This window comes from Chiloscyllium punctatum, chromosome 37 (genome assembly GCF_047496795.1).
Source record: "Chiloscyllium punctatum isolate Juve2018m chromosome 37, sChiPun1.3, whole genome shotgun sequence".
Classification (NCBI taxonomy): Eukaryota; Metazoa; Chordata; class Chondrichthyes; order Orectolobiformes; family Hemiscylliidae; genus Chiloscyllium; species Chiloscyllium punctatum.
Window position 1 is genome coordinate 37,042,237 of NC_092775.1, and position 26,661 is coordinate 37,068,897.

A 26,661-nucleotide genomic window follows, 5' to 3' on the forward strand; every position below is an offset into this window, starting at 1 on the left:
TTTAATTTGTACACTTGAGTCTGTGCTACTAATACAGAGTCATTCCAATTGCAAAGAATAAAAACTTACTTTATTTTGTACAAATGATGTATGCATTAGTTAAATGATAATAGTTTTTCAGTGTGACTTTGGTTTCTTCCAAAAAAAAGCCTGATTAGTTTCTATTGAGTTTACTGAATTGCTTGCTTTGATTAATAATGCATTCATATTGAACTGGCTAATAAAATCATATTAATGGATGCCAATACATCCTTCAGTCCTTTCCCTGTCAGTCTGGAAAATCCCCATGTGATTGACAAACACCAACTATGGATTGGGATTGTTCCAAAAGGCCCTGATGGAATACAGTTGAGCTCTGCATATAACCAAAGGTAAGATGCCATTGCATTCACATGACAAATAATACACAATGAGTATAAGTTTCTTGGCACGATGCAGCTATTAAGCAGAAGACTGAACTTTGCACTACATCTGTTTTACTTGCTTGTATATTCTTCTATCATGCATTAGTTCCTTATTCTGATTCACAGAAGTGACTGTTATGGGATTATAAAAGTGATAAGTACACAAGAGGAAAAGTTGCTTGAATCAAATGCACACTGAAGTGGGTCAGATATTTGCTCATACTCTAAGAAGCATTGACATCCATAAGAACAAAATATTGTGGAGGCAGGAAGTCTGAAATAAAGGCAATATTCAGTAAATTTATAATAGGTGTGGTAACATTTGAAGAACGATGTGGCTGCACCAGTGTTGGACTGGGGTGGACAAAGTTTAAAAATCACACAACACCAGGTTATAGTCCAGCAGGTTTATTTGGAAGGACAAGCTTTCGGAGCATTGCTCCTTCGTCAGGTAGCTAGTGGGCCAGGATCATGGGACACAGATTTTTTAGTAAAAGATCAAAGTGTCAAACGACTGACGTGATGTATTGAACAAACCTAGATTGCTGTTAAGTCTTTAATCATTTAGAATGGGAATGCAAATTTTGATTGATTAATATGTAAATCCCAGAATATCTTTCAAGTTATAGCCCTGAGATAACTTACAGTTTTATCAGTATAAATAGAAGCTGAAATCTCGCTGATAAAGCAACCGATAATACCTGAAGTTATCTCTGGACTGTGACGTGAAAGAAATTCTGGAATTTACTTATTAATCAATATTAATCAATCAAAACTTGCATCCATTCAAAGTGATTAAAGATTTAACAGCAATCTAGGTTTGTTCAATACATCACATCAGTTGTATGACACATTGATCTTTCACTATAAATTCAGTGTTCTATGACCCTGGCCCACTAACTACCCTAACAAAGTAGAATGTTCCGAAAGCTTGTACTTTCAAATAAACCTGATTTGGAGATGCCGGTATTGGACTGGGGTGCACAAAGTTAAAAATCACACTATGCCAGATTAGATTAGATTAGATTACTTAGCCCAACAAGTCCACACCGCCCTGCCGAAGCACAACCCACCCATACCCCTACATCTACCCCTTACCAAACACTACGGGCAAGTTAGCATAGCCAATTCACCTAACCTGCACATTTTTGGACTGTGTGAGGAAACCGGAGGACCCGGAGGAAACCCACGCAGACACTGGGAGAATGTCGCCTGAGGCGAGAATTGAACCCAGGTCTCTGGCGCTGTGAGGCAGCAGTGCTAACCACTGTGCCACCGTGCCGCCCATAGTGGATAGTCACAACGGGTGACTATCACCTAATGAAGGAGCGGCACTCCGAAAGCTAGTGTGCTTCCAATTAAACCTGTTAGAATATAACCTGGTGTTGTGTGATTTTTAACTGCACAGAGAGAGAGAGAGAGAGAGACAGACTGGGGTTGGCATTTCAACTGATGTAATACCATCAACTTGGAATATTGACTGTTTCCTCCATTCCTCCATTCTCCACAAGCATTGAGGTTTGCCTAATTTAGAATCATCTGTACATTCCTCGCCTATTTCCCAAAGGCACACCAAAGGAAAGTATTTCAAATGTGTTGGACTTTCCATAAAACCATAACGTTGGAGACCGCATCCTGTGTAGACCAATGAAGTTTGTGAAATAATTTAATAAGTATCACTAAAATCCATAGTAGTCTTTACATCCAATTGCTCTTTTGCTACTGTGTTGTATGTGAGATTCCATTTTTTAAAGTTTATCTTTGTATAATTGTAATACACAGTCTGATCTTTCTCTTATGGTTCAGTTGGATTATTTAATAATTTGTGCTGAAAAATCTGCATCTGAATTGTGATGGAACTATTCTCACTGTTTAGGTTCTCACCTGAGTACATGTCATCTCTTGGAAAAACACTGGGTAAGTCATGAGTTTTTATTTCAAATTGACATTAATACACTAAAAAAAAACAACTGCAGTGACTTCGATCTTGTGCGGGTTTATCGTTTTTCTTTCAGGTGTTTTTGAACTTGCTCGATCATTTCAAAGGGCAGTTAAAAGTCAAGCACGCCACTTTGCTTGGTGCATAGGTCAGACCGCACATGCTCAGCAAGTTTATTTCCCTGTAGTTACCGAATCATTAGGTCCGGTAATTTCATGATTGTCATTAGTGCTACTAACATTTTGTTACCTGTCTATTGAATTAACTGTATTAGATTACCACCTGTTGTGGGAATCCCTATCTGGATTACTGATCCAAATCTCTGGATCACTAGTCTAATAACAGACTATCCTGTGTTTTTGTAAACCCTTTGCCTTCTGAATATCAAATACAATAGTCAGTGTCTTCTGCCTGTTAAGTTTAGTGTTTGCATGTGAATGACATCCTGCTGGAGTTGTCTGTTTATTTGTAAATTAGTCTAAAAGTAACATTCTGTTTTTCACCCACAATGGTCTTCAGATTTGCAATCTGAAACTTAATCTAAAGTTTCAACATCAGATGTTGTTTTGTAAAAGGCGAAGATTGAAATCCCGATTTACTAACTGTGACTCAGCAAAATCAGCATTTACTATTTTGAGTAGCATATATAGTAACCACAGTGAAACAAAAATTATCAGTTATGTTGTAAGTTAATTGTTTAGAAATACTATTTTAGTATAAAGAAAGACATGAACATATATTGAAAATAAGGTAATTCTACGTTGAAATTTGTTAGGCTCCTTTGTATTTAAAATTGTGAAAGATTAAACATCTGAATTCCTATTATGTGTCTGTCATCCAATTCTGGTTTAAGAGGAGCTGGCATGAAAAGTCGGTTATCTTCTTGCTGAATAATTTATATTCAGTTTGCATTGCTAATTAAGGCCTTATAATATTTTTAAGAATTGATACTTATTCATCAGATTCCATATTTGGTCCTATTTTAGGATTTGCTTCTAGTTATTCATGAGACTAATTATTGGTGTGTCTTTTTCTGGTTTTTGTATCTTTCCTACTAACTGCACCTACCCTGGTTCTGCTTGCCCTTCAAGAACCTCGGAAATAGGGGCAAGAATAGGCCCTTTTGGATTCTCAATCCTCCTTCAACACTGTGTTAGATTTGTGGCTAATCTGATTGTCGCTTAAATTCCACTTTCTTGGCTACTCACCTCTTTTCCCCACCCTCCCCCACCTCACTTAACTTCGGACTTCCTCGTCATTAAAAATGAAAGTCAAATGACTTAAAAAAAGAACTTAAAAACTGAAAGAATTGTATGTGCTGTAAATCACAAATAAAAACAGAAGTCAGAGTTAACATTTTGGGTCAAGTGACCCTTCCTCAGAACTCCTCTCTGCCTCCACAGCTATCTAGGGTAGAGAATTCCAAAGGTGAACAATCTTCTAAGAAATGAAATTCCTCCTTGTCTCTGTCTTAACTGGAATTTTGATTCTAGATTTGCCAACATGTGGAAAGGCCTCCGTAACTTCGAGCCTACCAAATCCACTCAGAAACTTGTATGTTTCAATAAGATCTTCTCTAAATATTTTAACCTCAAGTGATTATAAGCTCAATTTTGTGATCTTTTCCCCATAAAACAACCCCTTGATCTCAGAGTCAACCTAGTAAAGCTTCTTGGAACTGGCTCCTATGCAAGTATATACCCTTTTTAAATAAGGAGGCCAAAATTATGATGTGGTACCCCGATATGTGGTCTCACCAATGGCTTGTAAACCTGCAACAAGACTTCCCTACTTGGATGCTTGCAATGAAGATCACATTCCATGACTTGCTGTATCTACAAGCTAACTTTGTGATTTTATGAGAGGAAATCCCAATCTCTTTGGACTTACAGCGGTTTGCCATCTCTCCACTTTCCTGTTAGAGAAAAGGGCCTCACATTTTACCACGTTATGCTCCATCTAGCAATTCTTTTGCCCACACATTGAACCAATCTATATTCATTTTGGAAATTTTCTACATCCCCCTTATAATTTGCTTTCTTACCCACTTGGGTATTGTCAGTGATTTTGGCTGGAATACATTCTAATTGTTTTATTGAGTCATTTTAATTGATAGTTTATGGTTGAGGTCCCAGCACTAATTCCTATGTGCCCCTCCTACTCCTAAATAGTTAGGATTTGTCAAACTGAAAATGACTCTCTATCTGGTTGTTTCTTCATTTGTCAACCCTCTAACAAAGCTAATATATTTCCTTCAATATCAAGAATAGTCATCTTTTATATGATATTCTGTTAAATGTCCAAATACACGACATTTCCTGTCACTCCCTTATTCACCCTGCTTGTTATATCCTCAACGACTGTCAATACATTTGCCAAATGCTATGACATTTCATAACGTTTAAGGCCAGGGGCTAAGCACTGGAAAGTAGGGCGAATATATAGAGGAACCTTGACTATCTGAATGACACAGGCGGGGAGTATTTTGTCAGATAATTGAACATTAGGATAATCGAATGCCAGATAACACAGTTTAGCCAAGCATTGGGACCTTGCGATCTTGCTGGATAATCCGAAATTCGGATAATCCGAAATTCGGATAATCAAGGTTCCTGTGTAATTATTGTAATTTTGGCAGTACACACACAATGGCCCTAGGGCCGGTTCTGCATTGTATAATTCAATTTCCCTTTCATACAATCTGGCTGAGTTAACACGGTTTTATGATTTTCTAAATGTCCTATTATTACTTCCTTGATGGATTTCAGTGAATTTCTATTGACTAATGTTAGGCTAAATAGACTATAGTTTGTTGCTTTGCCTTGCATTGTTTACTTGAACCATTGGCAGTTTTTCAAGAATTTAAGGAATTTTGGAAGATTGCAATGGATGCATTCACAATCTCAGCAGCCCCATCTTTAAGATCCAAAATAGAAGGCTTTGAGGCCAGGGAGAGAGACAACATAGTTAACTGAGCATAGAGAGAGACAGAGTGACAACACACTGAACTGGGAATACAAACAAATAGAGTGACTACACACTGAACGGGAAACAGGGAAAGTCAGAATGACCACCCTCTGAACTGGAATAGAGTTACAACATATTTAACTGGGATTAGACACAGAGTGAGACAACACATTGTACTGGGAATATATATATATATATAGAGAGAGAGAGAGAGACACAGAGAAATTGAGTGACAACACAGTCAGCTGGGAATATGGAGAGACAGACAGATAGACAACACTGAAGTGACAAGAGGTAGAGTTAGAGTTAATGACCATACACTGAACTGAGGGAAATAGAGAAAGAAAAAGAGACAGCATTCTTCCTGTCTTTGATTTGGAGATGCTGGTGTTGGACTGAGGTGTACAAAGTTAAAAACCGTAGAACACCAGGTTATAGACTTACAGGCTTATTTGGAAGCACGAGCGTTTAGAGGGCTGCTCCTTCATCAGGTGGTTATGGAGTATAAGATCGTAAGACACAGAATTTATAGCAAATGTTTACAGTGTGAGGTAACTAAAATTATATATAGAAAAAGACCTGGATTGTTTAAGTCTCTCATCTTTTAGAATGAACATATTGGTTTCCATTCTTTAATATGGTTATGTTACTTTTGGAATATTGCATGCAATTCTGGTCTCCTTCCTTTCGGAAAGATGTTGTGACACTTGAAAGGGTTCAGAAAAGATTTACAGGGATGTTGCTAGGGTTGGAGGATTTAAACTATAGGGAGAGGTTGAATAGGCTGGGGCTGTTTTCCCTGGACCATCGGATGCTGAGAGGTGACCTTATAGGGGTTTATAAAATCATGAGGGGCATAGATAGGATAAATAGACAAAGTCTATTCCCTGAGGTGGGGGAGTCCAGAACTAGAGGGCATAAGTTTAGGGTGAGGGGGGAAAGATATAAAAGAGGCCAAAGGGACAACTTTTTCACGCACAGAATAGTACATGTATGGAATGAGTTGCCAGAGGAAGTGGTGGATTTGCAAGATTTGAAAGGCATCTGGATGGGTATATGAATAGGAAGGGTTTGGAGAGCTGTGGGCCGGGTGCTGGCAGGTGGCACTAGATTGGGTTGGGATATCTGGTCAGCATGGACAAGTTGGACCGAAGGATCTGTTTCCATGCTGTACATCTCTATGGCTCTATGTAAATTGCAGAACTTTTTTAAAGTTACATTCTCAAGTGAACTTTAACAAATGTTGTTATGTCGGCCCAGATTATGCATTGAAGATGTGAGGTGCCCTGTGTGAGACTATTGGTCTGTGCCTCAATGTTCAGACTGATTCTAATCTAAAACAACGGATTTATGGAATCTTGCATTGATTCATGCAGCTTTGAGCAAAATAAAATGAAAGTCCTGTCTTTAGTTGCTTTAGTTCTTTTCTATTTTATTCTCTCCAATTGTCCCTTGGATTTTTTCACTCTTCTTGGGATGCTTTTAAGGTCTTCTCATTATCATCATCATCATCAGCGGTCCCTTGCAGATGACAGTGACTCTCTTCCATTCTTCATAGGTGGCTGTGCAGACCAATGTGGTTACCACAGGCTCTGTTACACTTGAGGCAGGTGGTGGGCACAGGAAAGGGTGGGTGACATTAACGTGGCAGCACTCTCCTTTTGCTGTTTTCGCCTGGCTTCCATTTTTGTAGTACAGTTTACTATTACAAGATAAATTAAGTTAAAATATCTCTTCCAACCCATTGCTGTTTCTTTAAACCTTTCAATTCTAATCAGTTCCATGCTGCAAGCAGTGTTTAGATCTGCTTCTGTACCAAAGGCTTTCCCTGAATAAATGTTAATACTATAACCTACTCAGAACAATGCCATCATATCTCCATAACTCACCCGAAACTATGGAAAGACTGTGGGAACAGCAGACATGTGGACACTATTTAAGGAGCAGTTGTTGCGAGTGATCCACAAATTTGTTCCTCTGAGACAGGTAAGAAGGGGTAAAATTAAGGAACCTTGGATGATGAGAGCAGGAGCTTCTTGTCAAAAGGAAGAAGGCAGCTTACGTAAGGTGGAGGTAGCAAGGATCTAGCACAGCTTTAGAGGATTACAGGCTTGCTAGAAAGGAGCTCAGAAATGGACTGTGGAGAGGCAGGAGGGGGCATGAAAAAGGCTTGGCCGGAAGGATTAGGGAGAACCCAAAGGCATTTTACTCATATGTAAGGAATAAGAGAATGATCAGGGAGAAGTCAGGGCTGGTCAGGGATATCATAGGGAACTTGTGCGTGGAGTCTGAGCAGATAGGGGAAGCCCTAAATGAGTTTTCTGCTTCGGTTTTCACTAAAGAAAGAGACATTGTTGTGACTGAGAACTTTGAGGAGCTGGGATACAGGCTTGAACAGCTCAATATTGCTGAAGTTGATATGCTGGAAATTTTGGAAACATTAAGATTGATAAGTCCCCAGGGCCAGACCAGATTTATCGCTTCCCGGAGTAGCCTAGGATAAAGGAGGTTGCTAAACCGCTAGCGGAGATCTTTGCTTCCTCACTCTCCAAGAGAGTTGTACCGGAAGATTGGAAGGAGGCAAATGTTGTTCCTCTTTTCAAGAAGAGTAGTAGGGAAATTCCTGGCAATTAAAGACCAGTCAGTCTTACATCTGTGGTCAGCAATATTTTGGGAAGAATTCTGAGGGATAGGATTTATGAATATTTGGAAAAGCATAGTGTGATTAAAGTCAATCAGCATGGCTTTGTGAGGGGTACATCATGCCTCACAAATCTTATTAAGTTCTTTTTGAGAGGGTAACAAAACAGGGTGATGAAGGTTGAGCAGTGGATGTGGTGCACATGGACTTCAGCGAGGTATTTGATAAGGTTCCCCATGGTAGGCTCATTCATAAAGTCAGGAGGTATGGGATACAGGGAGATTTGGCCGTCTGGATTCAGAATTGGTTGGCTGACAGAAGGCAGAGTGGTTGTAGATGGAAAGTCTTCTGCCTGGAGGTCAGTGGTGAGTGGTGTCCTGCAGGGCTCTGTTCTTGGGCCTCTGCTCTTTGTCGTTTTTATAAATGATTTGGATGAGGAGGTTGAGGGGTAGGTTAGTAAATTTGCAGATGACACAGAAGTTGGAGGTGGCGTTGATTGTATCAAGGGCTATTGCAGACAGCAGCTATGACATAGACAGGCTGCAGAGTTGGGCTGAGAAATGGCAGATGGAGTTCAACCCAGATAAATGCGAAGTGATGCATTTTGGGAGGTTGAACTCGAATCCTGAAAATCAGACTAACAACAGGATTCTTAGCAGTGTGGAGGAACAAAGAGATCTTGGTGTTCAACTACATAGATCCCTCAAAGTTGCGACCCAAGTGGATAGAGTTGTTCAGAAAGCATATGGTGTTTTGACTTTCATTAACAGGGGGATAGAATTTAAGAGCTGTAAGGTTTTGCTACAGTTCTACAAGTCCCTGTTGAGATCACACTTGGAATATTGAGTCCAGTTCTAGTCACCCTACTATAGGAAAGATACAGAGGCTTTGGAGAGAGTGCAAAGAAGGTTTACCAGGATGCTGCCTGGACTGGAGGGCTTGCCTTGTGAAGAGAAGTTGACTAAGCTCGGACTTTTCTCCCTGGAGAGAAGAAGGAAGAGAGGTGACCTGATCGAGATATATAAGCTAATGAGAGGCATGGATAGAGTCAATAGGCAGAGACATTTCCCCAGGGCAGGATTTCTGGCACGGAGAGTCATAGCTTTAAGATATTAGGAGAAAGGTATAGAGGGGAATTCAGAGGAAGGTTCTTTACGCAGAGAGTTGTGAATGCATGGAATACGTAGCCAGTGGTGGTGGTGGAAGCAATGTCACTCGGGGCATTTAAGCGACTGCTGGAGATGCACATGGATAGCAGTGAATTGAGGGGTGCACAGGTTAAATTTATTTTATTTTACATTAGGATTAATCCTCGGCACAACATCTTGGTCCAGAGGGCCTGTCCTGTGCTGTACTTTTCTATGTTCTAACTGTCTCTCGAGACCTGAATAGGTTGCAAAACATCAAACAGTTTCCTCAACTAGGATGCATGTTTTAAGTATATGCTAAATAGGGCCATTACCTCTTTAAGAAACTTGCTGTCAAAACAGTGCTTCCATGAAACCACATGAATGAATATCAAAACTGGCATTAGTAAATGCAATCTCATAACCTGGCTGTGGGCGATCAGTTTAATATCCTTATACTTTTATTTAGTACATGTATAATTTCCAAATTATTTAGATCATATAGGTTATTTTTACTAACATTACTAACTTTAAAGACTAAAAAGACTAACACCTCTTAATTATGTAAGCTCAGACCAGACAGACACACTAAACCTGTCAGGGTAACAGCCAGCATTTAACAAATACTTAAGCCATCCCCTGCTGCCCCAGGACAGATGTCACACAAACTTCTCTGTACAATAGATACAATAATTTAACACAGTAATGTATATCAGAACTATGCATAAAGAGGCTCCTGTAAAAGTGCGTTTCGGATTCCATTGCTGCTCTGAACTGCGCTACTGCAGATGCTCAATAAAGAGGCTATTTTCGTCACTCGGTGATTTTCGGTCATTATTTGAACATAATCCCATACAAACAACGTCTGCTTGTTCCAACCGAGTAATGTTGCTCATCAATCTCCCTTGATGAAGTGATGGTGTAGAGGAGCTGGTATTGTACTGGGGTAGCTACCTGATGGAAGGAGCAGCACATCGAAAGCTAGTGCTTCCAAATAAACTTGTTAGACTATAACCTGCTTGTTTAACTTTGACTAAGTGAGTTGGCTCTGAGCACACAGCCTGATTTTTGTACCTATGAGTCAGTGCTGGGTGCAATTCTTGGAACACTAAAGGAAGTATACCAGACAGGAGAAGTTATCAATGTAGTCAAAGATGGAATAATCTTTTGAGATGGAGTCTAAAGGGGATGGGCGGCCGGGGGTGGGGGTGGGGGCGGGGGCAGGCAGGAAGTGGCATGAACCAGTGATTGGCGAAGGGAGCGGTTTTTGTGGAACTCTGAGAGGGGTGGAGAAGGGAAGATGTTCTTGGTGGTGTGGTCTAATTGGAGTTGGCGGAAGTGTTTTATGGGTTCTAAGTTGGATGCAGAAACTGGTGGAGTGGTATGTGAGGACAAGGGGGACCCTGTCTTTATTGTGTTTGGAGTGGGTGGGGGGGAAGGTTTAGAGCAGTGGAGTGGGGAATGGAGGAGATACGGTGTAGGGCTGTCTGGATGACAGAGGGAGGAAAAGCATTTGGGATGCTTAGGAGTGAAATGTCTTCTCATCCGAGCAGATGTGACAGAGGTAGAAGATTTGGGAAACGGCTTTGAGTTCTTGCAGGATACTGGGTGGGGAGGAGGTGTCATCCAGGTAGGTATGGGAGTCTTTGGGTTTGTAGTAAATGTCCATCTGTAGACTATCACCGGAGATGAAAACAAGGAGGGAGGGGTCTGAGATAGACCAAGTGAATTTGAGGGTGGGGTGGAAGTTGTGAAAGTTGATGGACTACTCCAGGTCAGCCTGGGTACAGGATGCAGCAACCAATACAGTCACTGATATAACGGCGAAGGAGTTGGCGCACAGTGCCTATGTAGGTATTGAAGAGGACTGTTTGATATAGTGAATAAAGAGGCAGGCGTAGCTGGGGCCCATCTGGGTACTCCTAGCCATCCCCTGGGTTTGGAGGAAATGAGAAGAGTTGAAAGAAAAGTTGAGGGCGAGGACAATTTTGATGAGGCGGAGAAGGATATTGGTGGTCGGGGACAGGATGGGTTTGTTGGAAAGAAGAAGCTGAGGGCCTGATCACTGTATGATACTGATGTTTACTATATAATTAAAAAAATGTTACACATGTAGTGTTCACTTCTAGGTTGTATAGCAAAGTTTAGTGGCTTATTCAAAACCATAAAATCTTGTGCTTTATTCATTTAGTAAGTCCCTTAAAAAGGTAACTAGGGAGCGAATAGGGCCTGTCAAAGATCAGCAAGGCGGCCTTTGTGTGAAGCCGCAGGAGATGGGGGAGATACTAAACTAGTATTTTGCATCAGTATTTACTGTGGAAAAGGACATGGAAGATATGGAATGTAGGGAAATAGATGGTGACATCTTGGAAAATGTCCATAAAACGCATAAAGGTGGATAAATCCCCAGGACCTGATTAGGTGTACCCTAGAACTCTGTGGGAAGCTAGGGAAGTGATTGCTGAGCCTCTTGCTGAGATATTTGTATCATCGATAGGCACAGGTGAGGTGCTGGAAGACTGGAGGTTGGCTGACATAGTGCCACTGTTTAAGAAAGGTGGTAAGATCAAGCCAGGGAACTATAGACCGGTGAGCCTGACGTCGGTGGTGGGCAAGTTGTTGGAGGGAATCCTGAGGGACAGGATGTACATGTATTTGGAAAGGCAAGGACTGATTAGGGATAGTCAACATGGCTTTGTGCTTGGGAAATAATGTCTCACAAACTTGATTGAGCTTTTTGAAGAAGTAACAAAGAGGATTGATGAGGGCAGAGCGGTAGATGTGATCTATATGGACTTCAGTAAGCCATTCGACAAGGTTCCCCATAAGAGACTGATTAGCAAGGTTAGATCTCATGGAATACAGGGAGAACTAGCCACTTGGATACAGAACTGGCTCAAAGGTAGAAGACACAGAGTGGTGGTGGAGGGTTGTTTTTCAGAGTGGACGCCTGTGACCAGTGGAGTACCACAAGGATTGGTGCTGGGTCCTCTACTTTTTGTCATTTATATAAATGACTTGGATATGAGCATAAGAGGTATAGTTAGCAAGTTTGCAGATGACACCAAAATTGGAGGTGTAGTGGACAGCGAAGAAGGTTATCTTGGATTACAAGGGGATCTTGATCAGATGGGCCAATGGGCTGAGAAGTGGCAGATGGACTTTAATTCAGATAAATGTGATGTGCTACATTTTGGGAAAGCAAATCTTAGCAGGATTTGTACTCTTAATGGTAAGGTCCTAGGGAGTGTTGCAGAACGAAGAGACCTTGGAGTGTAGGTTCATAGCTCCTTGAAAGTGGAGTCGCAGTTAGACAGGATAGTGAAGGTTTAGTATGCTTTCCTTTATTGGTCAGAGTATTGAGTACAGGAGTTGGGAGCTCTACAGGATGTTGGCTGGGCCACTGTTGGAATATTGCATGCAAATCTGGTCTCCTTCCTATCGGAAAGATGTTGTGAAATTTGAAAGGGTTCAGAAAAGATTTACAAGGATGTTGCCAGGGTTGGAGGATTTGAGCTATACAGAGAGGTCGAATAGGCTAGGGCTGTTTTCCCTGGAGCGTCAGAGGCTGAGGAGTGACCTTATAGAGGCTTATAAAATCATGAGGGGCATGGATAGGATAAATAGACAGAGTCTTTTCCCTGGGGTGGGGGAGTCCAGAACTAGAGGGCATAGGTTTAGGGTGAGAGGGGAAAGACTTGAACGAAACCTAAGGGGCAACCTTTTCATGCAGAGGGTGGTACGTGTCTGGAATAAGCTGCCAGGGAAGTGGTGGAGGCTGGTACAATTGCAACATTTAAAAGGCATCTGGATGGGTGTATGAATAGGAGGGTCTGGAGGGATATGGGACAAGTGCTGGCAGGTGGGACTAGATTGGGTTGGGATATCTGGTCGGCATGGATGAGTTGAACCGAAGTGTCTGTTTCTGTACTATACATCTCTCTGACTCTATGACTACTTTTAGAAGTAAAGGTTACTGATCCCGAATAGGATTGTGCCATAATTTGGTGATCTCAATCTCGGATCAACATTGAATTGCCATTCTAGTCTGAGGTCATAATTTATGATCTGGGATGATAGACTCTTGTTGTCTGGTTTAATATTTTTTGCAAGTTTCCTCACAATCTAATTTTTCCCTGCATTTTAGTCATTCTTTGCAGGTTTTTAAAGTTTCTGCAATCTGTGGCTTACCTTGAATGTTTACAGCACTGAACCTCTCTCTTAAATTTTTACAACTCCTAAACTCCTTCACCACAGATGGTCACTCTTCCTTTTAGAGTTTTTTTTGATGGAATATACCTTTGCTCAGCAAATGAAACTTCTCAATTGATTGTCACAGCTTCTCTGCTTTTAATACATTTTCCCAGTGTATTTTACCCAATTCCCTCTTCAAATACCTTTCATAATTGCTTTCATTTAAACTTTAAGGCACTACTTTCGTACCTAAATTTCTCACCTTCAAAGTGATTGTGACAGTTTATTATAGTTTTCTGCGTACTGTTCCCTCGAGGATCCTTTACTATATACTTACCTCCATACACATTGCCAAATCTAAAATAGCCTGTTCCCTGGTTTAATTCACAACATATTATTCTTTTCAAAAATAAAATTCTCCCAAATGAATTCTGAACTCACTTGCAGGATGATTTTTCCCAATTTGAATTGTCCAGTCTATCTGAAAATTAAAACAGCCCATGATTATTTTGGTTACCTTTTCTTACAACTCTGTTATTTCTTGATTTATACACTGTCCTGTTTGAGGACTACCCGACTAGTGACGTTTTCTCAATTCCTATTTCTTATCTCAAGCTAACTTGATTCTACGTCTTGATCTTCTGAGACAAAGGTATTGCTCATACTTTACAGAGCTCCCCTTTTATCCTTTCTTCTTCCACTTTTGAATTATTAAATATCCTTGAATACACATTTCTTCATCTTCTTAGTTTTCCTAGCCACACAACCATGTTAATCATTCCATGTCTATCCATTTCTATTCTTACCTTCAGTTAATATTGTTCCAAATGCTACTGACATTGAACTCAGGAATCTTTAATTCTGTATTTTTGTCATTTGTCCCAACTCTGACTTAATTTGCCAGTGCATTTTTGTGTTTTTAGCCCTTGTCCTTTTCCTGTTTATCATTGCACATATTACTACACTGCCTTGTTTTTCTCTAACTTGCTGAATTTTCTCTCGTCTAAAGTATCCTTCTTCAGCACCACCACTGCCAGTCCAGTCCCCTCATTATTTAGTCTTAAAACTGTGCCATCAGTACTCATGGACCATTCCTCTCCAGCCCTGAGGTGATGTCCTTAAGCTGAACACTAGCAGGCAATATAGCCTTAAGGACGATCGCTGTCAGCTGCACAGCAGTACCTGTTCTTTCTAACTATGTTGTTCGTTACTGCATTCCTTTTTACTTCCCCAGCTTGAACATGCCCCAAACCAATCAGCTCGAGAACATAATCAAATATCAGCTCGAGAACATAATCAAATATCAGCTCGAGAGCAAAGAACAGTACAGCACAGGAACAGGCCCTTTGGCCCTCCAAGCCAGCGCCGACACATTCTGCCCTTCCATACTAAAATTGTCTTCACTTACAGAATCCGTATCCCCCTATTCCCTTCCTATTCATGTGTTCATCCAGGCACTTTTTGAACACTGCTATTGCGTCTGCTTCCACCACCACCTCTGGCAACGCATTCCAGGCACTCACCAACCATTGTGTGAAAACCTTGCCCCGCACATCTCTTTTAAACTTCCCCCTTTGCACCTTGAACCCTGACCCCTAGTAATTCACCCCTCCACCTTGGGGGGGAAAAAGCCTCATACTTTCCACTCACAACCTTATAAACTTCTATCAGGTCGCCCCTTAACCTCCTGCCAGTCCAGTGAAAACAACCCCAACCTTTCTTCACAGCTAAAATCCCCCCAAACCTGGCAACATCCTCGTAACCCTTTTCTGTACTCTTTCCAAAGCATCCACATCCTTCTGGTAGTGTGGTGAACAGAACTGTATGCAATGTTCCAAGTGTGAGCCTAATTACAGTTCTGTATAGTTGCAGCATAACTTGTCTGTAAAGCTTCCATTGCTCTAAAGAAACAAAGCACTTAGTGAAATGTGTTTTCTATATATTTCAAAGAATGAAATTCAGCAACACACTTTGAAGTGGTTCTTTCAAATTGTTTTGGCAGCGTTTGGAATGTTTGAATTGACTTCTCAAATCTCATGATTTATTCCATTGCATGTTTGTTTCCCGTCTCCACCTCTAGTTAATTTGTCTAGAGTTGTGCCAAATGGGCTGTTGGTGTTCTTCCCATCATATCCTGTCATGGATAAAAGCCTCGAGTTCTGGAAGGTAAATGACCATGGAAATCTTTTGAATTCAGCCATGGAATGTGGACAAAGCTGGTAACTGAGCGGCACCATCAGGTCTATTCAATGAACAGTTAAGAGGCAACCACATTGCTGCAGTTCACATATTGAGAGACAGTAGTACAATTAGTTGCTATTGGACTAACAGTCCAGAGCTAACATTCTAACAACATGGGTGCAAGTTCAGTTCAAATCATGGAGTGATTGATTATAAAAAGCTAGTCTCAATAGTGTTGATCATGAGACTACCAGATTATGGTAAAATCCCATCTAGTTCCCTGCTGTCTTTCCGTGGAGGAAATCTGCCATCTCTACCTGGTCTAGCCTGCATCTGAGTGCAGACCCGCTCAATGTGGTTGACTGGTAACTGTCCTCTGCCAGCAAACTGCCGGGTCATGCCAAAGTCATAAAGGAATAACATCAGACAGATCACCCAACATTCAGCTGGGTATCCAAAAAGGCCAAATGCGCATCCCACCCTGTCAAATGTCCAAAATCCCCCTTTTAAACATCTGGGGGTTGTTCTATAATTTTGACAGCCATCCCACAGTCAGTTTTTGTCATACACTCAGAATCGTGCCAACTTTCAACGTGGGCCCATCAGAGGTGGCAGCACAGTGAGGGGTTTAACTTAAAGTCTACAGTATTGATGCCATACCATGAGGTCTCATGACGCCAGGTCAAATATGGGCAAAGAAATCACCTACCAATCACAACCTACTACCCTTCCCAATAATTTAGTGGAAGCATTAGGGTGGTAAAGACATATAGTAAACTCTGGGTGTGGAACTCCAATGTATTGAACACACAAAGGGAGGGAGAAAAAGTTAACAGATTAAGTATAAATGCATTTTAACAGCTTACTTGTGTGTTGTTCTTTTTAACAAAGTTTGTAAATATTTCCATTTATCTACTTCCACATTGTGCTTTGAGAGCATGTGACGTCCACATATATTTGCCTCTTACATCAGCAAAATTATAAAACCCTTCCAAGCAGCTGGGCGTAATTCTGAACATGTTTAAAAATAGTAACACTCAAAGTTTCCTCTCACGGGCATGTTAGTAACTTCTGGAAATGTTTTTGTACACGGTTAGAATGTTGTCATCAAGAATCAAATGACAGAATAGGTTCACCCTTTTCCATTTCTAACTGTTTCTTCTAACAGGAGCAAGGCATTTCCAACAGAATAGAAGAGATCAAACAACTCTTTGTGGAAGTGAAAGGCAAAGGATCGTTTACAGAGGTTTGCTTTTTGATTTGTGTTTTGCTTTGCTTTTCACAGGTTTGTAAAGCTCCATGTGTAAAGCTCCATTCACTCCATAAAGAAATACATCTTGACTGTTTTTGGCATTTGGTCTGAATTTGAATATTTTAACTTATGGCAAATTGATTTCAGGTCATGAATGCATATTACGATAAAGTGAGTGATCCAAAGTCGAATGGAGCTTGTTTCTGTGCAGTGTGCAGAGGGAAGGTGAGAAATTTGATTCTATGGATAATCCCTCAACAAAGAGTCTCATTTTAATTGTAATGTTTAGGTTGTACATAATTACTGAATGGAATCCAAAGTAATGACTATACCTATGAAGGTCGGCTGTGCTATCTGAAAGTAGCGCTAGGTGCGGTTTGCAAACAGAGCAATTTGCATAAAAGTAAATACAAAAGAAAATCCAAAGGTACATCGCAGGTGTAACCGGGGTGGCTGGGGGCACACAGCAGTAGGATTCCACACCAAAAAAATTGATTACGCAGATTGATCAGCTCGAGGCAAGTTTTTGAAGAAAGACAAAATACTGCAGATTCTGGAAAGCTAAAACAAACACAGAACACTGGAGAAATTCAACACGTCTGGTTGCATCTATGTGGAGAGAAACAGTTAATATTTTGAGTCTGGTATGACTCTTGTTTCCACAGATGCAACTGACCTGCTGAGTTTCGCTAACGTTCTGCGTTAGAAGTGAGGTAGAATGCACTGCAAAAAGAAATGTTTGGATTTGTAAAAAATAATTCAAAAGTGGAATTGAAGCAATTGAGGTTTTTGCATCAGTTACCTGTCATGTACAGGTAGTGGTTTGCATGTTCTACAGAAGGTTGCTTGAAGTAGCATTGAATTTTGAGAAATAATTAAAGTTTGGAAAAGTAATATTGTTCTGTATTTTCATGAGATTAATAAAATATATCGAATTGTAGACAGGACTTTCAAGTAAAACTTTAGAAGTACAATGTGATTATTGGTTAACTTGTATTTGTTTCATCCTGTTTGAACCCAGACCAGAGTGATAGAATGAACCTGATGCAGTATTTGTTGTTTTCAGGCCAGCGAAGGTTTGGATTTTGCAGATATGAATGGGCGAGGTGTGATTGTTACTGGATTGCCTTTTCCACCTCGGATGGACCCTAGGGTAGTGCTAAAGATGCAATTCCTTGATGAAATGAGAGTGAAATGTGTCGGAACAGCTCAGGTATTATATGCATACAAGTATAAAATTGTTTAATAGACTTGTCCTTTTAATAATTATCTAGTTAAAAGATTACTTTGTGCTTATGGTCTTGATAACTCTTTGCTGGTCATTGCTAGTTTGTAACTGAAATGTGTATGAAGTTGTAAACGTTCTTCGCGCATGTCTGATGCAATAGGTGCATTAGGATTGCATAAACTCTATTCTAGAAGCAACTTTAACTGTTTCAGTGATGCACAAGTCTTTATACTTTAGTTTTTTTCATGTTGAATGGTGTAGGACATCCTCAAGAATGTTGTTAATGATAGTGAAGTGTGTCAGAACTAAGTGATTCCACAATCAGTGTATTAAATCTAAGCCTAATAGACTTAACACATTCAGTTTGTGAATGTGTTGAATAATTGAGCAACTCACTGAGGCAGAGTTTCCACAAATATCTCAATGATGAGGGAGACCATCTCATCAGTGCAAAAACTAAGGCTGAAGCAATTGCAACTATCTTTAGCCAGGTATGCCAGGCGGATGGTCCATCTTGGCCTCCTCCAGAAGTCCCTTGCATCTCAGATGCCAGTCTTCGGCCAATTTGATTCACTCTACATGATATTAACAGATCGTTGGAGGCACTGAATGCTGTAAAATCTGTAAACTGACAACACCGACAATAGAATCATAAAATTGTTATGGTACCAAAGGAAGCCATTCAGCCCCTTGTGCCTACACTGGTTGTGTTCCCTTGTGTCAATCACTTGTCCTTTTCCCCATATCACTTCACACCATTTGTACCCAAGTAATCATCTCATGCCCTCTTGATTACGTTTAATTGAAATTGCTGCCACCACCACATTTCCAGGCAGTGCATTCCATAATCACCCATCTTTTGCATATCACTAAATCTGTGCTGTCTCATTCTTTCTTTTATGACGGGGAACAGCTTCCACCCTATGTGTTCTATACAGCCTGCTCATGATTTTGAAAGCCTCCATCAAATCTCCTCTCAGCCGCCTTCTCTCCAGAGAGAACAGTCCCAACTTTTTGAATCTATCCTAGAGTACTGAAGACGTGCTTGAGAATTTGCTGCTCCCCAAACCGGGCTGTTCCAGTACTGCAATGATACTGTCACCTTCCCAACAAATGTGAGCGATAACCTATACACAAAAGGTTGGACGCTTCTAACCTGGCCAGTTAACATCCCAGCCCCCCACCGTGATTCTCAGTAAAGTGGTGGAAATAGTGCAATCAAGCATCAGTTGCTTCATACCAACCTGCTCACCGATTTTCAGCTTGGGTTCTGCCAGGGCAATTTATTACAGCCTTGGCCCATGTGATGTGAGATTTTGCCCTCTGGCCCGAGACTTTCCCACAAGAGGAAGCAACCTCTCGGTATCTAGCTGGTCAAGCCACCAAGAATTTTATATGTTTCAAAAAAAAGTCAATGAATACAAGTACATTCGTTTAAAAAAAAAGTCCCTCTATACCTGGGATCAACCTTCAGGTCACCTCACGGTCCATAAGGTAAGACCATAAGAGGTAGGAACAATAGTAGACCATTTGACCTATCAAGTTTGCTGTGCCACTCCATCATGACGGATATGTTTCTCAATCCCATTCTCTTCATTTCTTCCTGTAATCTTTGGTATATTCTTACTAATCAAGAATCTATCTATCTCTGTCTTAAATACACTCAATGACCCCTCACCTCCACAGCTTTCTGCAGCAGTGAGTTCCCCAGATTCACACTGCTCCTCATCTCCGTTCTAAAAGATCAGTCCTTCACTTTGATGCTGTACCCCTGGATCCTATTTTCTCTGACGGTGGAAAAACCTCTCCATGACCACTGTATCCAAGCCTCTTAATATTCTGTAAATTTCAATGAGATCCCCCTGAGCATCCTTCTAAACTCCAACCAAGTCCTAGTTGTGAATTCTGTTAATATTAACATGCAGTTTAGGAATGCAAACACACTGTTGGCAAACATTTCAAGAGGGCTAGAATACAACAACAGGGATGTACTGCTGAGGCTGTGTAAGGCTCTCGTCAGACTGCATTTGGAATATTGTAAGTACAGACCCACAGTTCTCAACTGCTTCTCATATGACAAGCCTTTCATTCCGGGATCATTTTTGTGAACCTCCTTTGGTACTTCTCCATCACCAGCACATCCTTCCTTAGATGTGACACCCAAAGCTGTTTGCAATATTCCAAATGCCACTTAACCAGAGCCTTACACAGCCTAAGCAGTACATCCCTGCTGTTGTATTCTCGCCCTCTTGAAATGTTTGTCAACGTTGCGTTTGCATTCCTAACCTGCATGTTAACACTAAAAGAATTAAGAACTACGACTTGTAAATTCCTTTGGTGCTTCAGACATCTGAAGCCTCTCCCCATTTAGAAAATAGTTGACACCTTTATTCTTCATACCAAAGTGCACCACCTCATACTTTTCCACATTCTGTTCCATCTGCCATTTCTTTGTTCACTCTCCTAGCCTGTCTTGAGTTCTTCCGCAGCCTCCTTATCAAATGACACTATCTGTCCCTTCATCTTTCTTAGTGTAAAGTGCAAACTTAGCAATAACACCCTCATTTCCTTTGTCCAGATTGTTAACATATAAAGTGGATAGTAGTGATCCCAACACTGACTCCTGTAGAACTCCACCAGTCACCAGCTGCTCTCTTGAAAAAGACCCCTTTATCGCTACTCTCTGCCTTCTGCCAGTCAGTGCATGCCAGTCATCTTGTCCCTGGCACCTTGTCCAAAACCTTCTGGAAATCCAAATAGATAATGTCTCCTTTGTCTAACTTGCTTATTACCACCTCAAAGAATTCTAACAGATTTGTGAGGCATGACCTCGCCTTGATGAAACTGTGGTGACTCAGCCCTGTTTCACCATGCATTTCTAAGCACTCCACAATCTCATTCTTAATAATGGACAACAGCCAAGATCAGGCTAACTGCACTATAATTTTCTGTCTTCAGTTTTCCTCCCTTAAATAGGAGTATTACATTAGCCATTTTCCAGTCCTCTGGGGCCCTCCCTGACTCAAGTGATTCCTGAAAGATCACCACAATCTCAACAGCTATCTCCCTCAGAACTCTCTTGCAATTAAGAACCCCTGATGTTTAGATTAGATTAGATTACTTACAGTGTGGAAACAGGCCCTTTGGCCCAACAAGTCCACACCGCCCCGCCGAAGCGCAACCCACCCATACCCCTACATCTACCCCTTATCTAACACTACGGGCAATTTAGCATGGCCAATTCACCTAACCTGCACATCTTTGGACTGTGGGAGGAAACCGGAGCACCCGGAGGAAACCCACGCAGACACTGGGAGAATGTGCAAACTCCACACAGTCAGTCACCTGAGGCGGGAATTGAACCCAGTTCTCTGGCGCTGTGAGGCAGCAGTGCTAACCACTGTGCCACCATGCCGCCCAATTAAGTAATTCTAGCAAAGGCACAATTTAACAAATGCCAGAATTTTGAAACAAAGTCGGGATACAGGGAGGCAATGGCCTAGTGGTATTATTGCTGGACTGTTAATCCAGAGACCCAGATAATATTCTAGGAACCCAGATTCAAGTCGTGCCATGGCAGATGGTGGAATTCAAATTCAATTCTTAAAAAACCTTGAATTTAAGAGTGGAATAATGACTGTGAATCCACCGTCGATTTTTGGAAAAAAAAAGCCAACCAGTTCTTAAATGTCCTTACCTGGTCTCCAGACCCACAGCAATGTGGTTCACTCTAAACTGCCCTCTGGGCAAGTAGGGATGGGGACTAAATGCTGACCTCGCCGGCAACACTTCATCCCGTGAATGAATATTAAAAATTGCCAGAAATAACTCAGCAATTGTAGCAACATCTGAGGAGAAAGAAAGAGAAATGACTTTGCAAATTTAGCTTTTCATCAGAATGTAATGATAAAATGTCACGGAGGTTATTAAGCAATAGAAAGGAGTGGGTTAGAATAACAAAAAGGAAGCTCTGTCACAGGAGGGTGGGCAGAATAGATTAAATGTCAGGTCTTTCATACAAGGATTAAGGGAGTGGTAATGCAATAAAGAAACTAAAGATATATCTGGAAAATGTGTGAATGGAGAAAGTGAGGACTGGAGATCAGAGCTGAAAATGTGTTGCTGGAAAAGCGCAGCAGGTCAGGCAGCATCCAAGGAGCAGGAGAATCGACGTTTCGGGCATGAGCCTGAAGAAGGGCTCATGCCTGAAACGTCGATTTTCCTGCTCCTTGGATGCTGCCTGACCTGCTGCGCTTTTCCAGCAACACATTTTTAGCAAATGTGTGAATGGCCCAATTATGAATAATTACTATTGCAAGTGAACAAAAAACAGGAAAGTTAAGACCAGGAAAGAAAAAGGTAACAAAATGGGGGCTGTGGTTGAACTTGCTGAACTCCATGCGGCTATAATGCCTAATCAAAAGATGTGATGCTGTTCCTCAGGCTTACGTTGAGCTTCATTAGAAAGCTGCAAATGATAAAGGCCGTGGAGGTCAGTGACAGCAAGATGGAGAATTAAACTGATAGGCCCATAGCTCGGAATGTACTGCAAAAGATTCACCTGGTCTATATTTGATGCCTCAACTTAGTAGACCACATATTGAGCTGCGTATACAGTATTCAAGTCATTCTGCTGTAATGCGACAGTTACATTCCTCTGCAACCCTGTGCTGTAGAAAACCTCTAAACAAAATCAGGCTGTACAAAATCGCTATAGAAAATTGCCATACCTGTTCAGTAGAAAGATTATGTTATCTAAACAGCATCTGCAATTCAGCAATCGCGTTATAGCCAATTCATTTTAAAACATTATATCAGAATAACCTGTACTGTTTTGAAAAAAGTACAAGGAATCACTGGGTATGAGTTTTTGTGGAACTTGGAAGGTAAGAAGCGGGAGGACATAAAAAAGCAGATTTTGCAGTTTCTTTGGCCCACATAGAAGGGAGAGAGAGGGGCTTTGGGTTCATTGAGTCAACAACAGTGTCAGAGATCGGCGATCCTTTCAGAGTTCTGAAAGAGAAGGTAGGGTAAGACTTCTTTGTCATGGCATCATGGCAGAGGGAGTTCTGTTTCTTGTTAGCAATTATTTTGGAGATTACATGGTAAATCTAAACAAAGCTGGTCACATCTTTGTGGATCAATTTGTCATTCATACCTCCAAGGAAAGGTTTATGTAATTGAAGATAGCATGATGTTGAAATATGAATACTTACAGGATAATTTAAAGGATAAAGCTGGATTACATCAATTGATTTTTTTCAAAGCATTTATCTGGGCAAGAATGGTACAGACAGCAAGCATCACGTGCTGTTAATCAGGCCATCGGTAGGGTTATTCGTCACCGCAATGACTATGGAGCTATCTTCCTGTGTGATCATAGGTATGTAAGTAAATTAGATTTTGTTCAAACATCTTCCAATAAGCTATATTGAGTAGGTTAAAGCTTTGGAATTGACTAATAACATAAATCCTTATGGAACTTTCTTGCAATCGTGTATTTCAATGCCTACTAATTTTAATTGACAGAGACTAATATGATGTGTTCTGTTCAAGTATCTAAATGTTAGAATTTGTCCATTTTTCTTGTCATAATGTGTGATTTTACTCTGCATAAAAATCTGTTCTGTAATTTGAACAGTTGCAATATTTAAACCACTGATACGACTGAATGAGATTCATTTTTTTTCCTCTGCTATCACTCACTATCAAAGTTAACTGTCATGTTGTAAAACATCTTCATCTCTCTACGTTCTTCTGTTACTGTCTCCAGAGTTGTCTTCCCCTCCCAAAAATACTGTGCCCATAAAACAACTCTCCATTGCAAGACCTGTTCCTCCACAGCACCCCCTCTTTTCATCCTCCCCGCCCACAACAACCTCCCCTCCCCACCAAAGTTCCATCATCATGTATTTTGTGTGATGATAATGGCATGGATGAGGACTTAGTGGTAAAGATGAAGCAAATGGTAGAGCTAAATGGGTCTCTTATGGGTTGGTAACCTCTGACAGTGTGTGACAAGGACCAGTTCTGGGGTCTCAACTGTTTATGATCTATATAAATGTATGGGTTACTAAATTTGTGGGGTTGTGGCCCTGTGAGGTCAGAGCAGTGGTGTTTGGCCTCTGTTAGGTGAAAGTCAATACACTCTTACTTTTGGAGAAAGTGAGGACTGCAGATGCTGAAGATCAGAGCTGAAAACATTGCTGGAAAAGCACAGCAGGTCAGGCAGCATCCAAGGAGCAGGAGAATCGACGTTTCGGGCATGAGCCTGAAGAAGGGTTTCCTGAAGAAGGGGTCATGCCCGAAACGTCGATTCTCCTGCTCCTTGGATGCTGCCTGACCTGCTGCGCTTTTCCAGCAACACATTTTCAGCTCACACTCTTACTCTTGTCAATGGATTTGTCAATGTTATAGTTGAGCATGAGAGAATGGTGGGCTACAAATTCAGAGACGCTTGGGTTGGAGTGAGTTTATCTCCTGATTTGTCTTTTTTCATGTTCTTTAGTGATTCTGCTACAATGAGTTCATTCCAGAAGTTGTTTACATTCTCACTATGTGCCTACTCTTGGACAATATAATTTCAGTAACTGGCTAAGCTTTTGTTGTCTGCCAGAAGCAAGCCTAGCTAAGCATGACTGATATGGATTTAAATAGATTGATGAAACTGCTTATGCTGATGCTTTTAAAATCTAGGATCTTGTAGAGGAAGAATGATACAATTGTGCATGCGTTTTTCACAGTCGCAATTTTTGTTTTTACCATTTTGAAATGAAACTGGAAATAACTTGAAAGTCAGCTCCACAGATTGACTCTGACTCAGAAAAGCAGCCACATTTGGCATCAAGTAGATGTTAAGTTCAAAATGATTTTCTTGATCAACTTCACGTGTATTCTGTCCTTATTTTCAGATTTACTGGAACTGAAGTGAGGTCACAGTTGTCATCATGGGTGCAGCCATATGTCAAAATTTATGATAATTTTGGACACACAATTCGAGACGTGTCACAGTTTTTTCGTATTGCTCAAAAAATTGTAAGTACCCAATGTTTGATTTGAATCTATAAGATGTTATCTGTAAAATAAATGTTTTGTACTCTGAAGAAAAATAAGGTGGCGATTGTTTGCTTTTGTTCTTGAAATTCTATGGCCTCCTGGATTAGATGAGTGTATTCTGAAATCTTGTTTATGCTGTACAAACTGTTGAAAGGATGGTCGATCTTTAACACTTACACATTGCTCTGGTACATTTTACAGTCATAATGTTTATTCAGTGTGTGCTTATCCTCCTGAAGAGACTAGCCTTGTGTTTTACTTACAAGAATTGCATATTCTTAGTTTATTTTCAAAAAAATACTTACTTACAGGTTCATTTGTCACTTTGGCCAATAGGCCATAAGTTATATTAATGCCAAGCAATAATTATTTTCAGCAAGAAAGATATCATGGGAACTAGATTCTATTATATTTGCATTTGGAATCCACTAGCATCAACATCCTGGGACCAAGCATTAACCAGAGGTTGTGTGCAGCCAGAGGAAATGGGTGAGATCCTTATTAAGTACCTTACATCGGTATTCAGCAAAGAACGGAATGTGAGGGGTGTTGAATTTAGGGAAAGGTGTGTAAATACTCTCCGATAGGTCAGCATAATGGAGGAGGAGGGAGTGTTGGGTGCTGTCTTATGTATTAAAGTAGAGAGTCTGGTGCTGGAAAAGCACAGCAGGTCAGGCAGTATCTGAGGAGCAGGAAAATCAATGTTTCGGCTGAAAGCCCTTCATCAGGAATCCCTGATGATGGGCTTTTGCCTGAAACATCGATTTTTATTGTTCATCTGAAAGGACATACAGACTTTTCAACATGACTGAAATTACTTTGTAAAAACCAGCGATAAGCAATGGTTCTTATTTTTATTATGTTTAATGTTGCAAACATTTATGATTCTATTCCTATGATGTGCATTAATTGACTGATGTGTACTGACTCAATTTCTCAATATTTTCAGAAATTTGAAAATCACATTTTGTTTGACATTTTGGTAATGTGTAACGTTTTCTCTGGTAACCTTTTTCCTCTTTACAACCATTGACATGTACCACCTTCCAGCTAGAGTGGAGTCCAGACTGTTGTAATATTTTGATTTGATACATGGCCACACCTCTCCCACTCCCTTGCAAGTGGGAGAAACTGGTCCTTGAAAGAAAAGAAAGTCCTGATGAGCTTCAGTTACTAGGAAATATTCCCAGTGACTAATCATTGGAATGGGAATGTGGTTTTGCAAAGATACACCACCTAATAATACTTAGCTCTTAATTGTTATGATGTCAAGAACCTTCAGCTTCAGCAATTGAAATTCTGATTCCACATTGAAGTGACACTTGCCCATTTTCTATGATTTGGCTGAATTCTGCTGTTGGTCATGATTGTGGAAGCATTATCTTTGACCTGATGTGTGCTTTTTTAGCCAAATTGGATTGAACACATTGTATGTAAGCTAGTTCAGGTAGCTTCTACAGATGCCATGTCATGATAAGATGAACAGAAGGCTGTCCAGATATTCTTAATATGTTAGAAAAATAAATTACTTAATCGTTGTCATTTTCAGAGCTGTAGGTGGATGAGGTGCCCTGTTTAACTAAGAACATTAGTCATTGAAGTTCAGGTTACATTTGGCGTGTTCGGGGATACTTCTGAGGGGAATTATGAGGTGCAAGTGTTCTCCCCTATA

At 40.6% G+C, this 26,661-nt stretch overlaps 1 protein-coding gene across 5 annotated transcripts in view; it reads left to right on the top strand.

Moving 5' to 3' along the window:
- rtel1 (regulator of telomere elongation helicase 1) overlaps window positions 1-26,661 on the top strand; it is a 149,462-nt gene that overhangs the window by 66,465 nt on the left and 56,336 nt on the right. For all 5 annotated transcript variants that reach the window (XM_072556585.1, XM_072556587.1, XM_072556584.1 and 2 more), the window contains exons 18-25: window positions 258-371; window positions 2,281-2,321; window positions 15,353-15,438; window positions 16,622-16,699; window positions 16,853-16,930; window positions 17,772-17,918; window positions 23,201-23,316; window positions 24,845-24,968. In XM_072556585.1, the coding sequence (XP_072412686.1) occupies window positions 258-371; window positions 2,281-2,321; window positions 15,353-15,438; window positions 16,622-16,699; window positions 16,853-16,930; window positions 17,772-17,918; window positions 23,201-23,316; window positions 24,845-24,968 (784 nt within the window). The remainder of the gene's footprint in view (window positions 1-257; window positions 372-2,280; window positions 2,322-15,352; window positions 15,439-16,621; window positions 16,700-16,852; window positions 16,931-17,771; window positions 17,919-23,200; window positions 23,317-24,844; window positions 24,969-26,661) is intronic.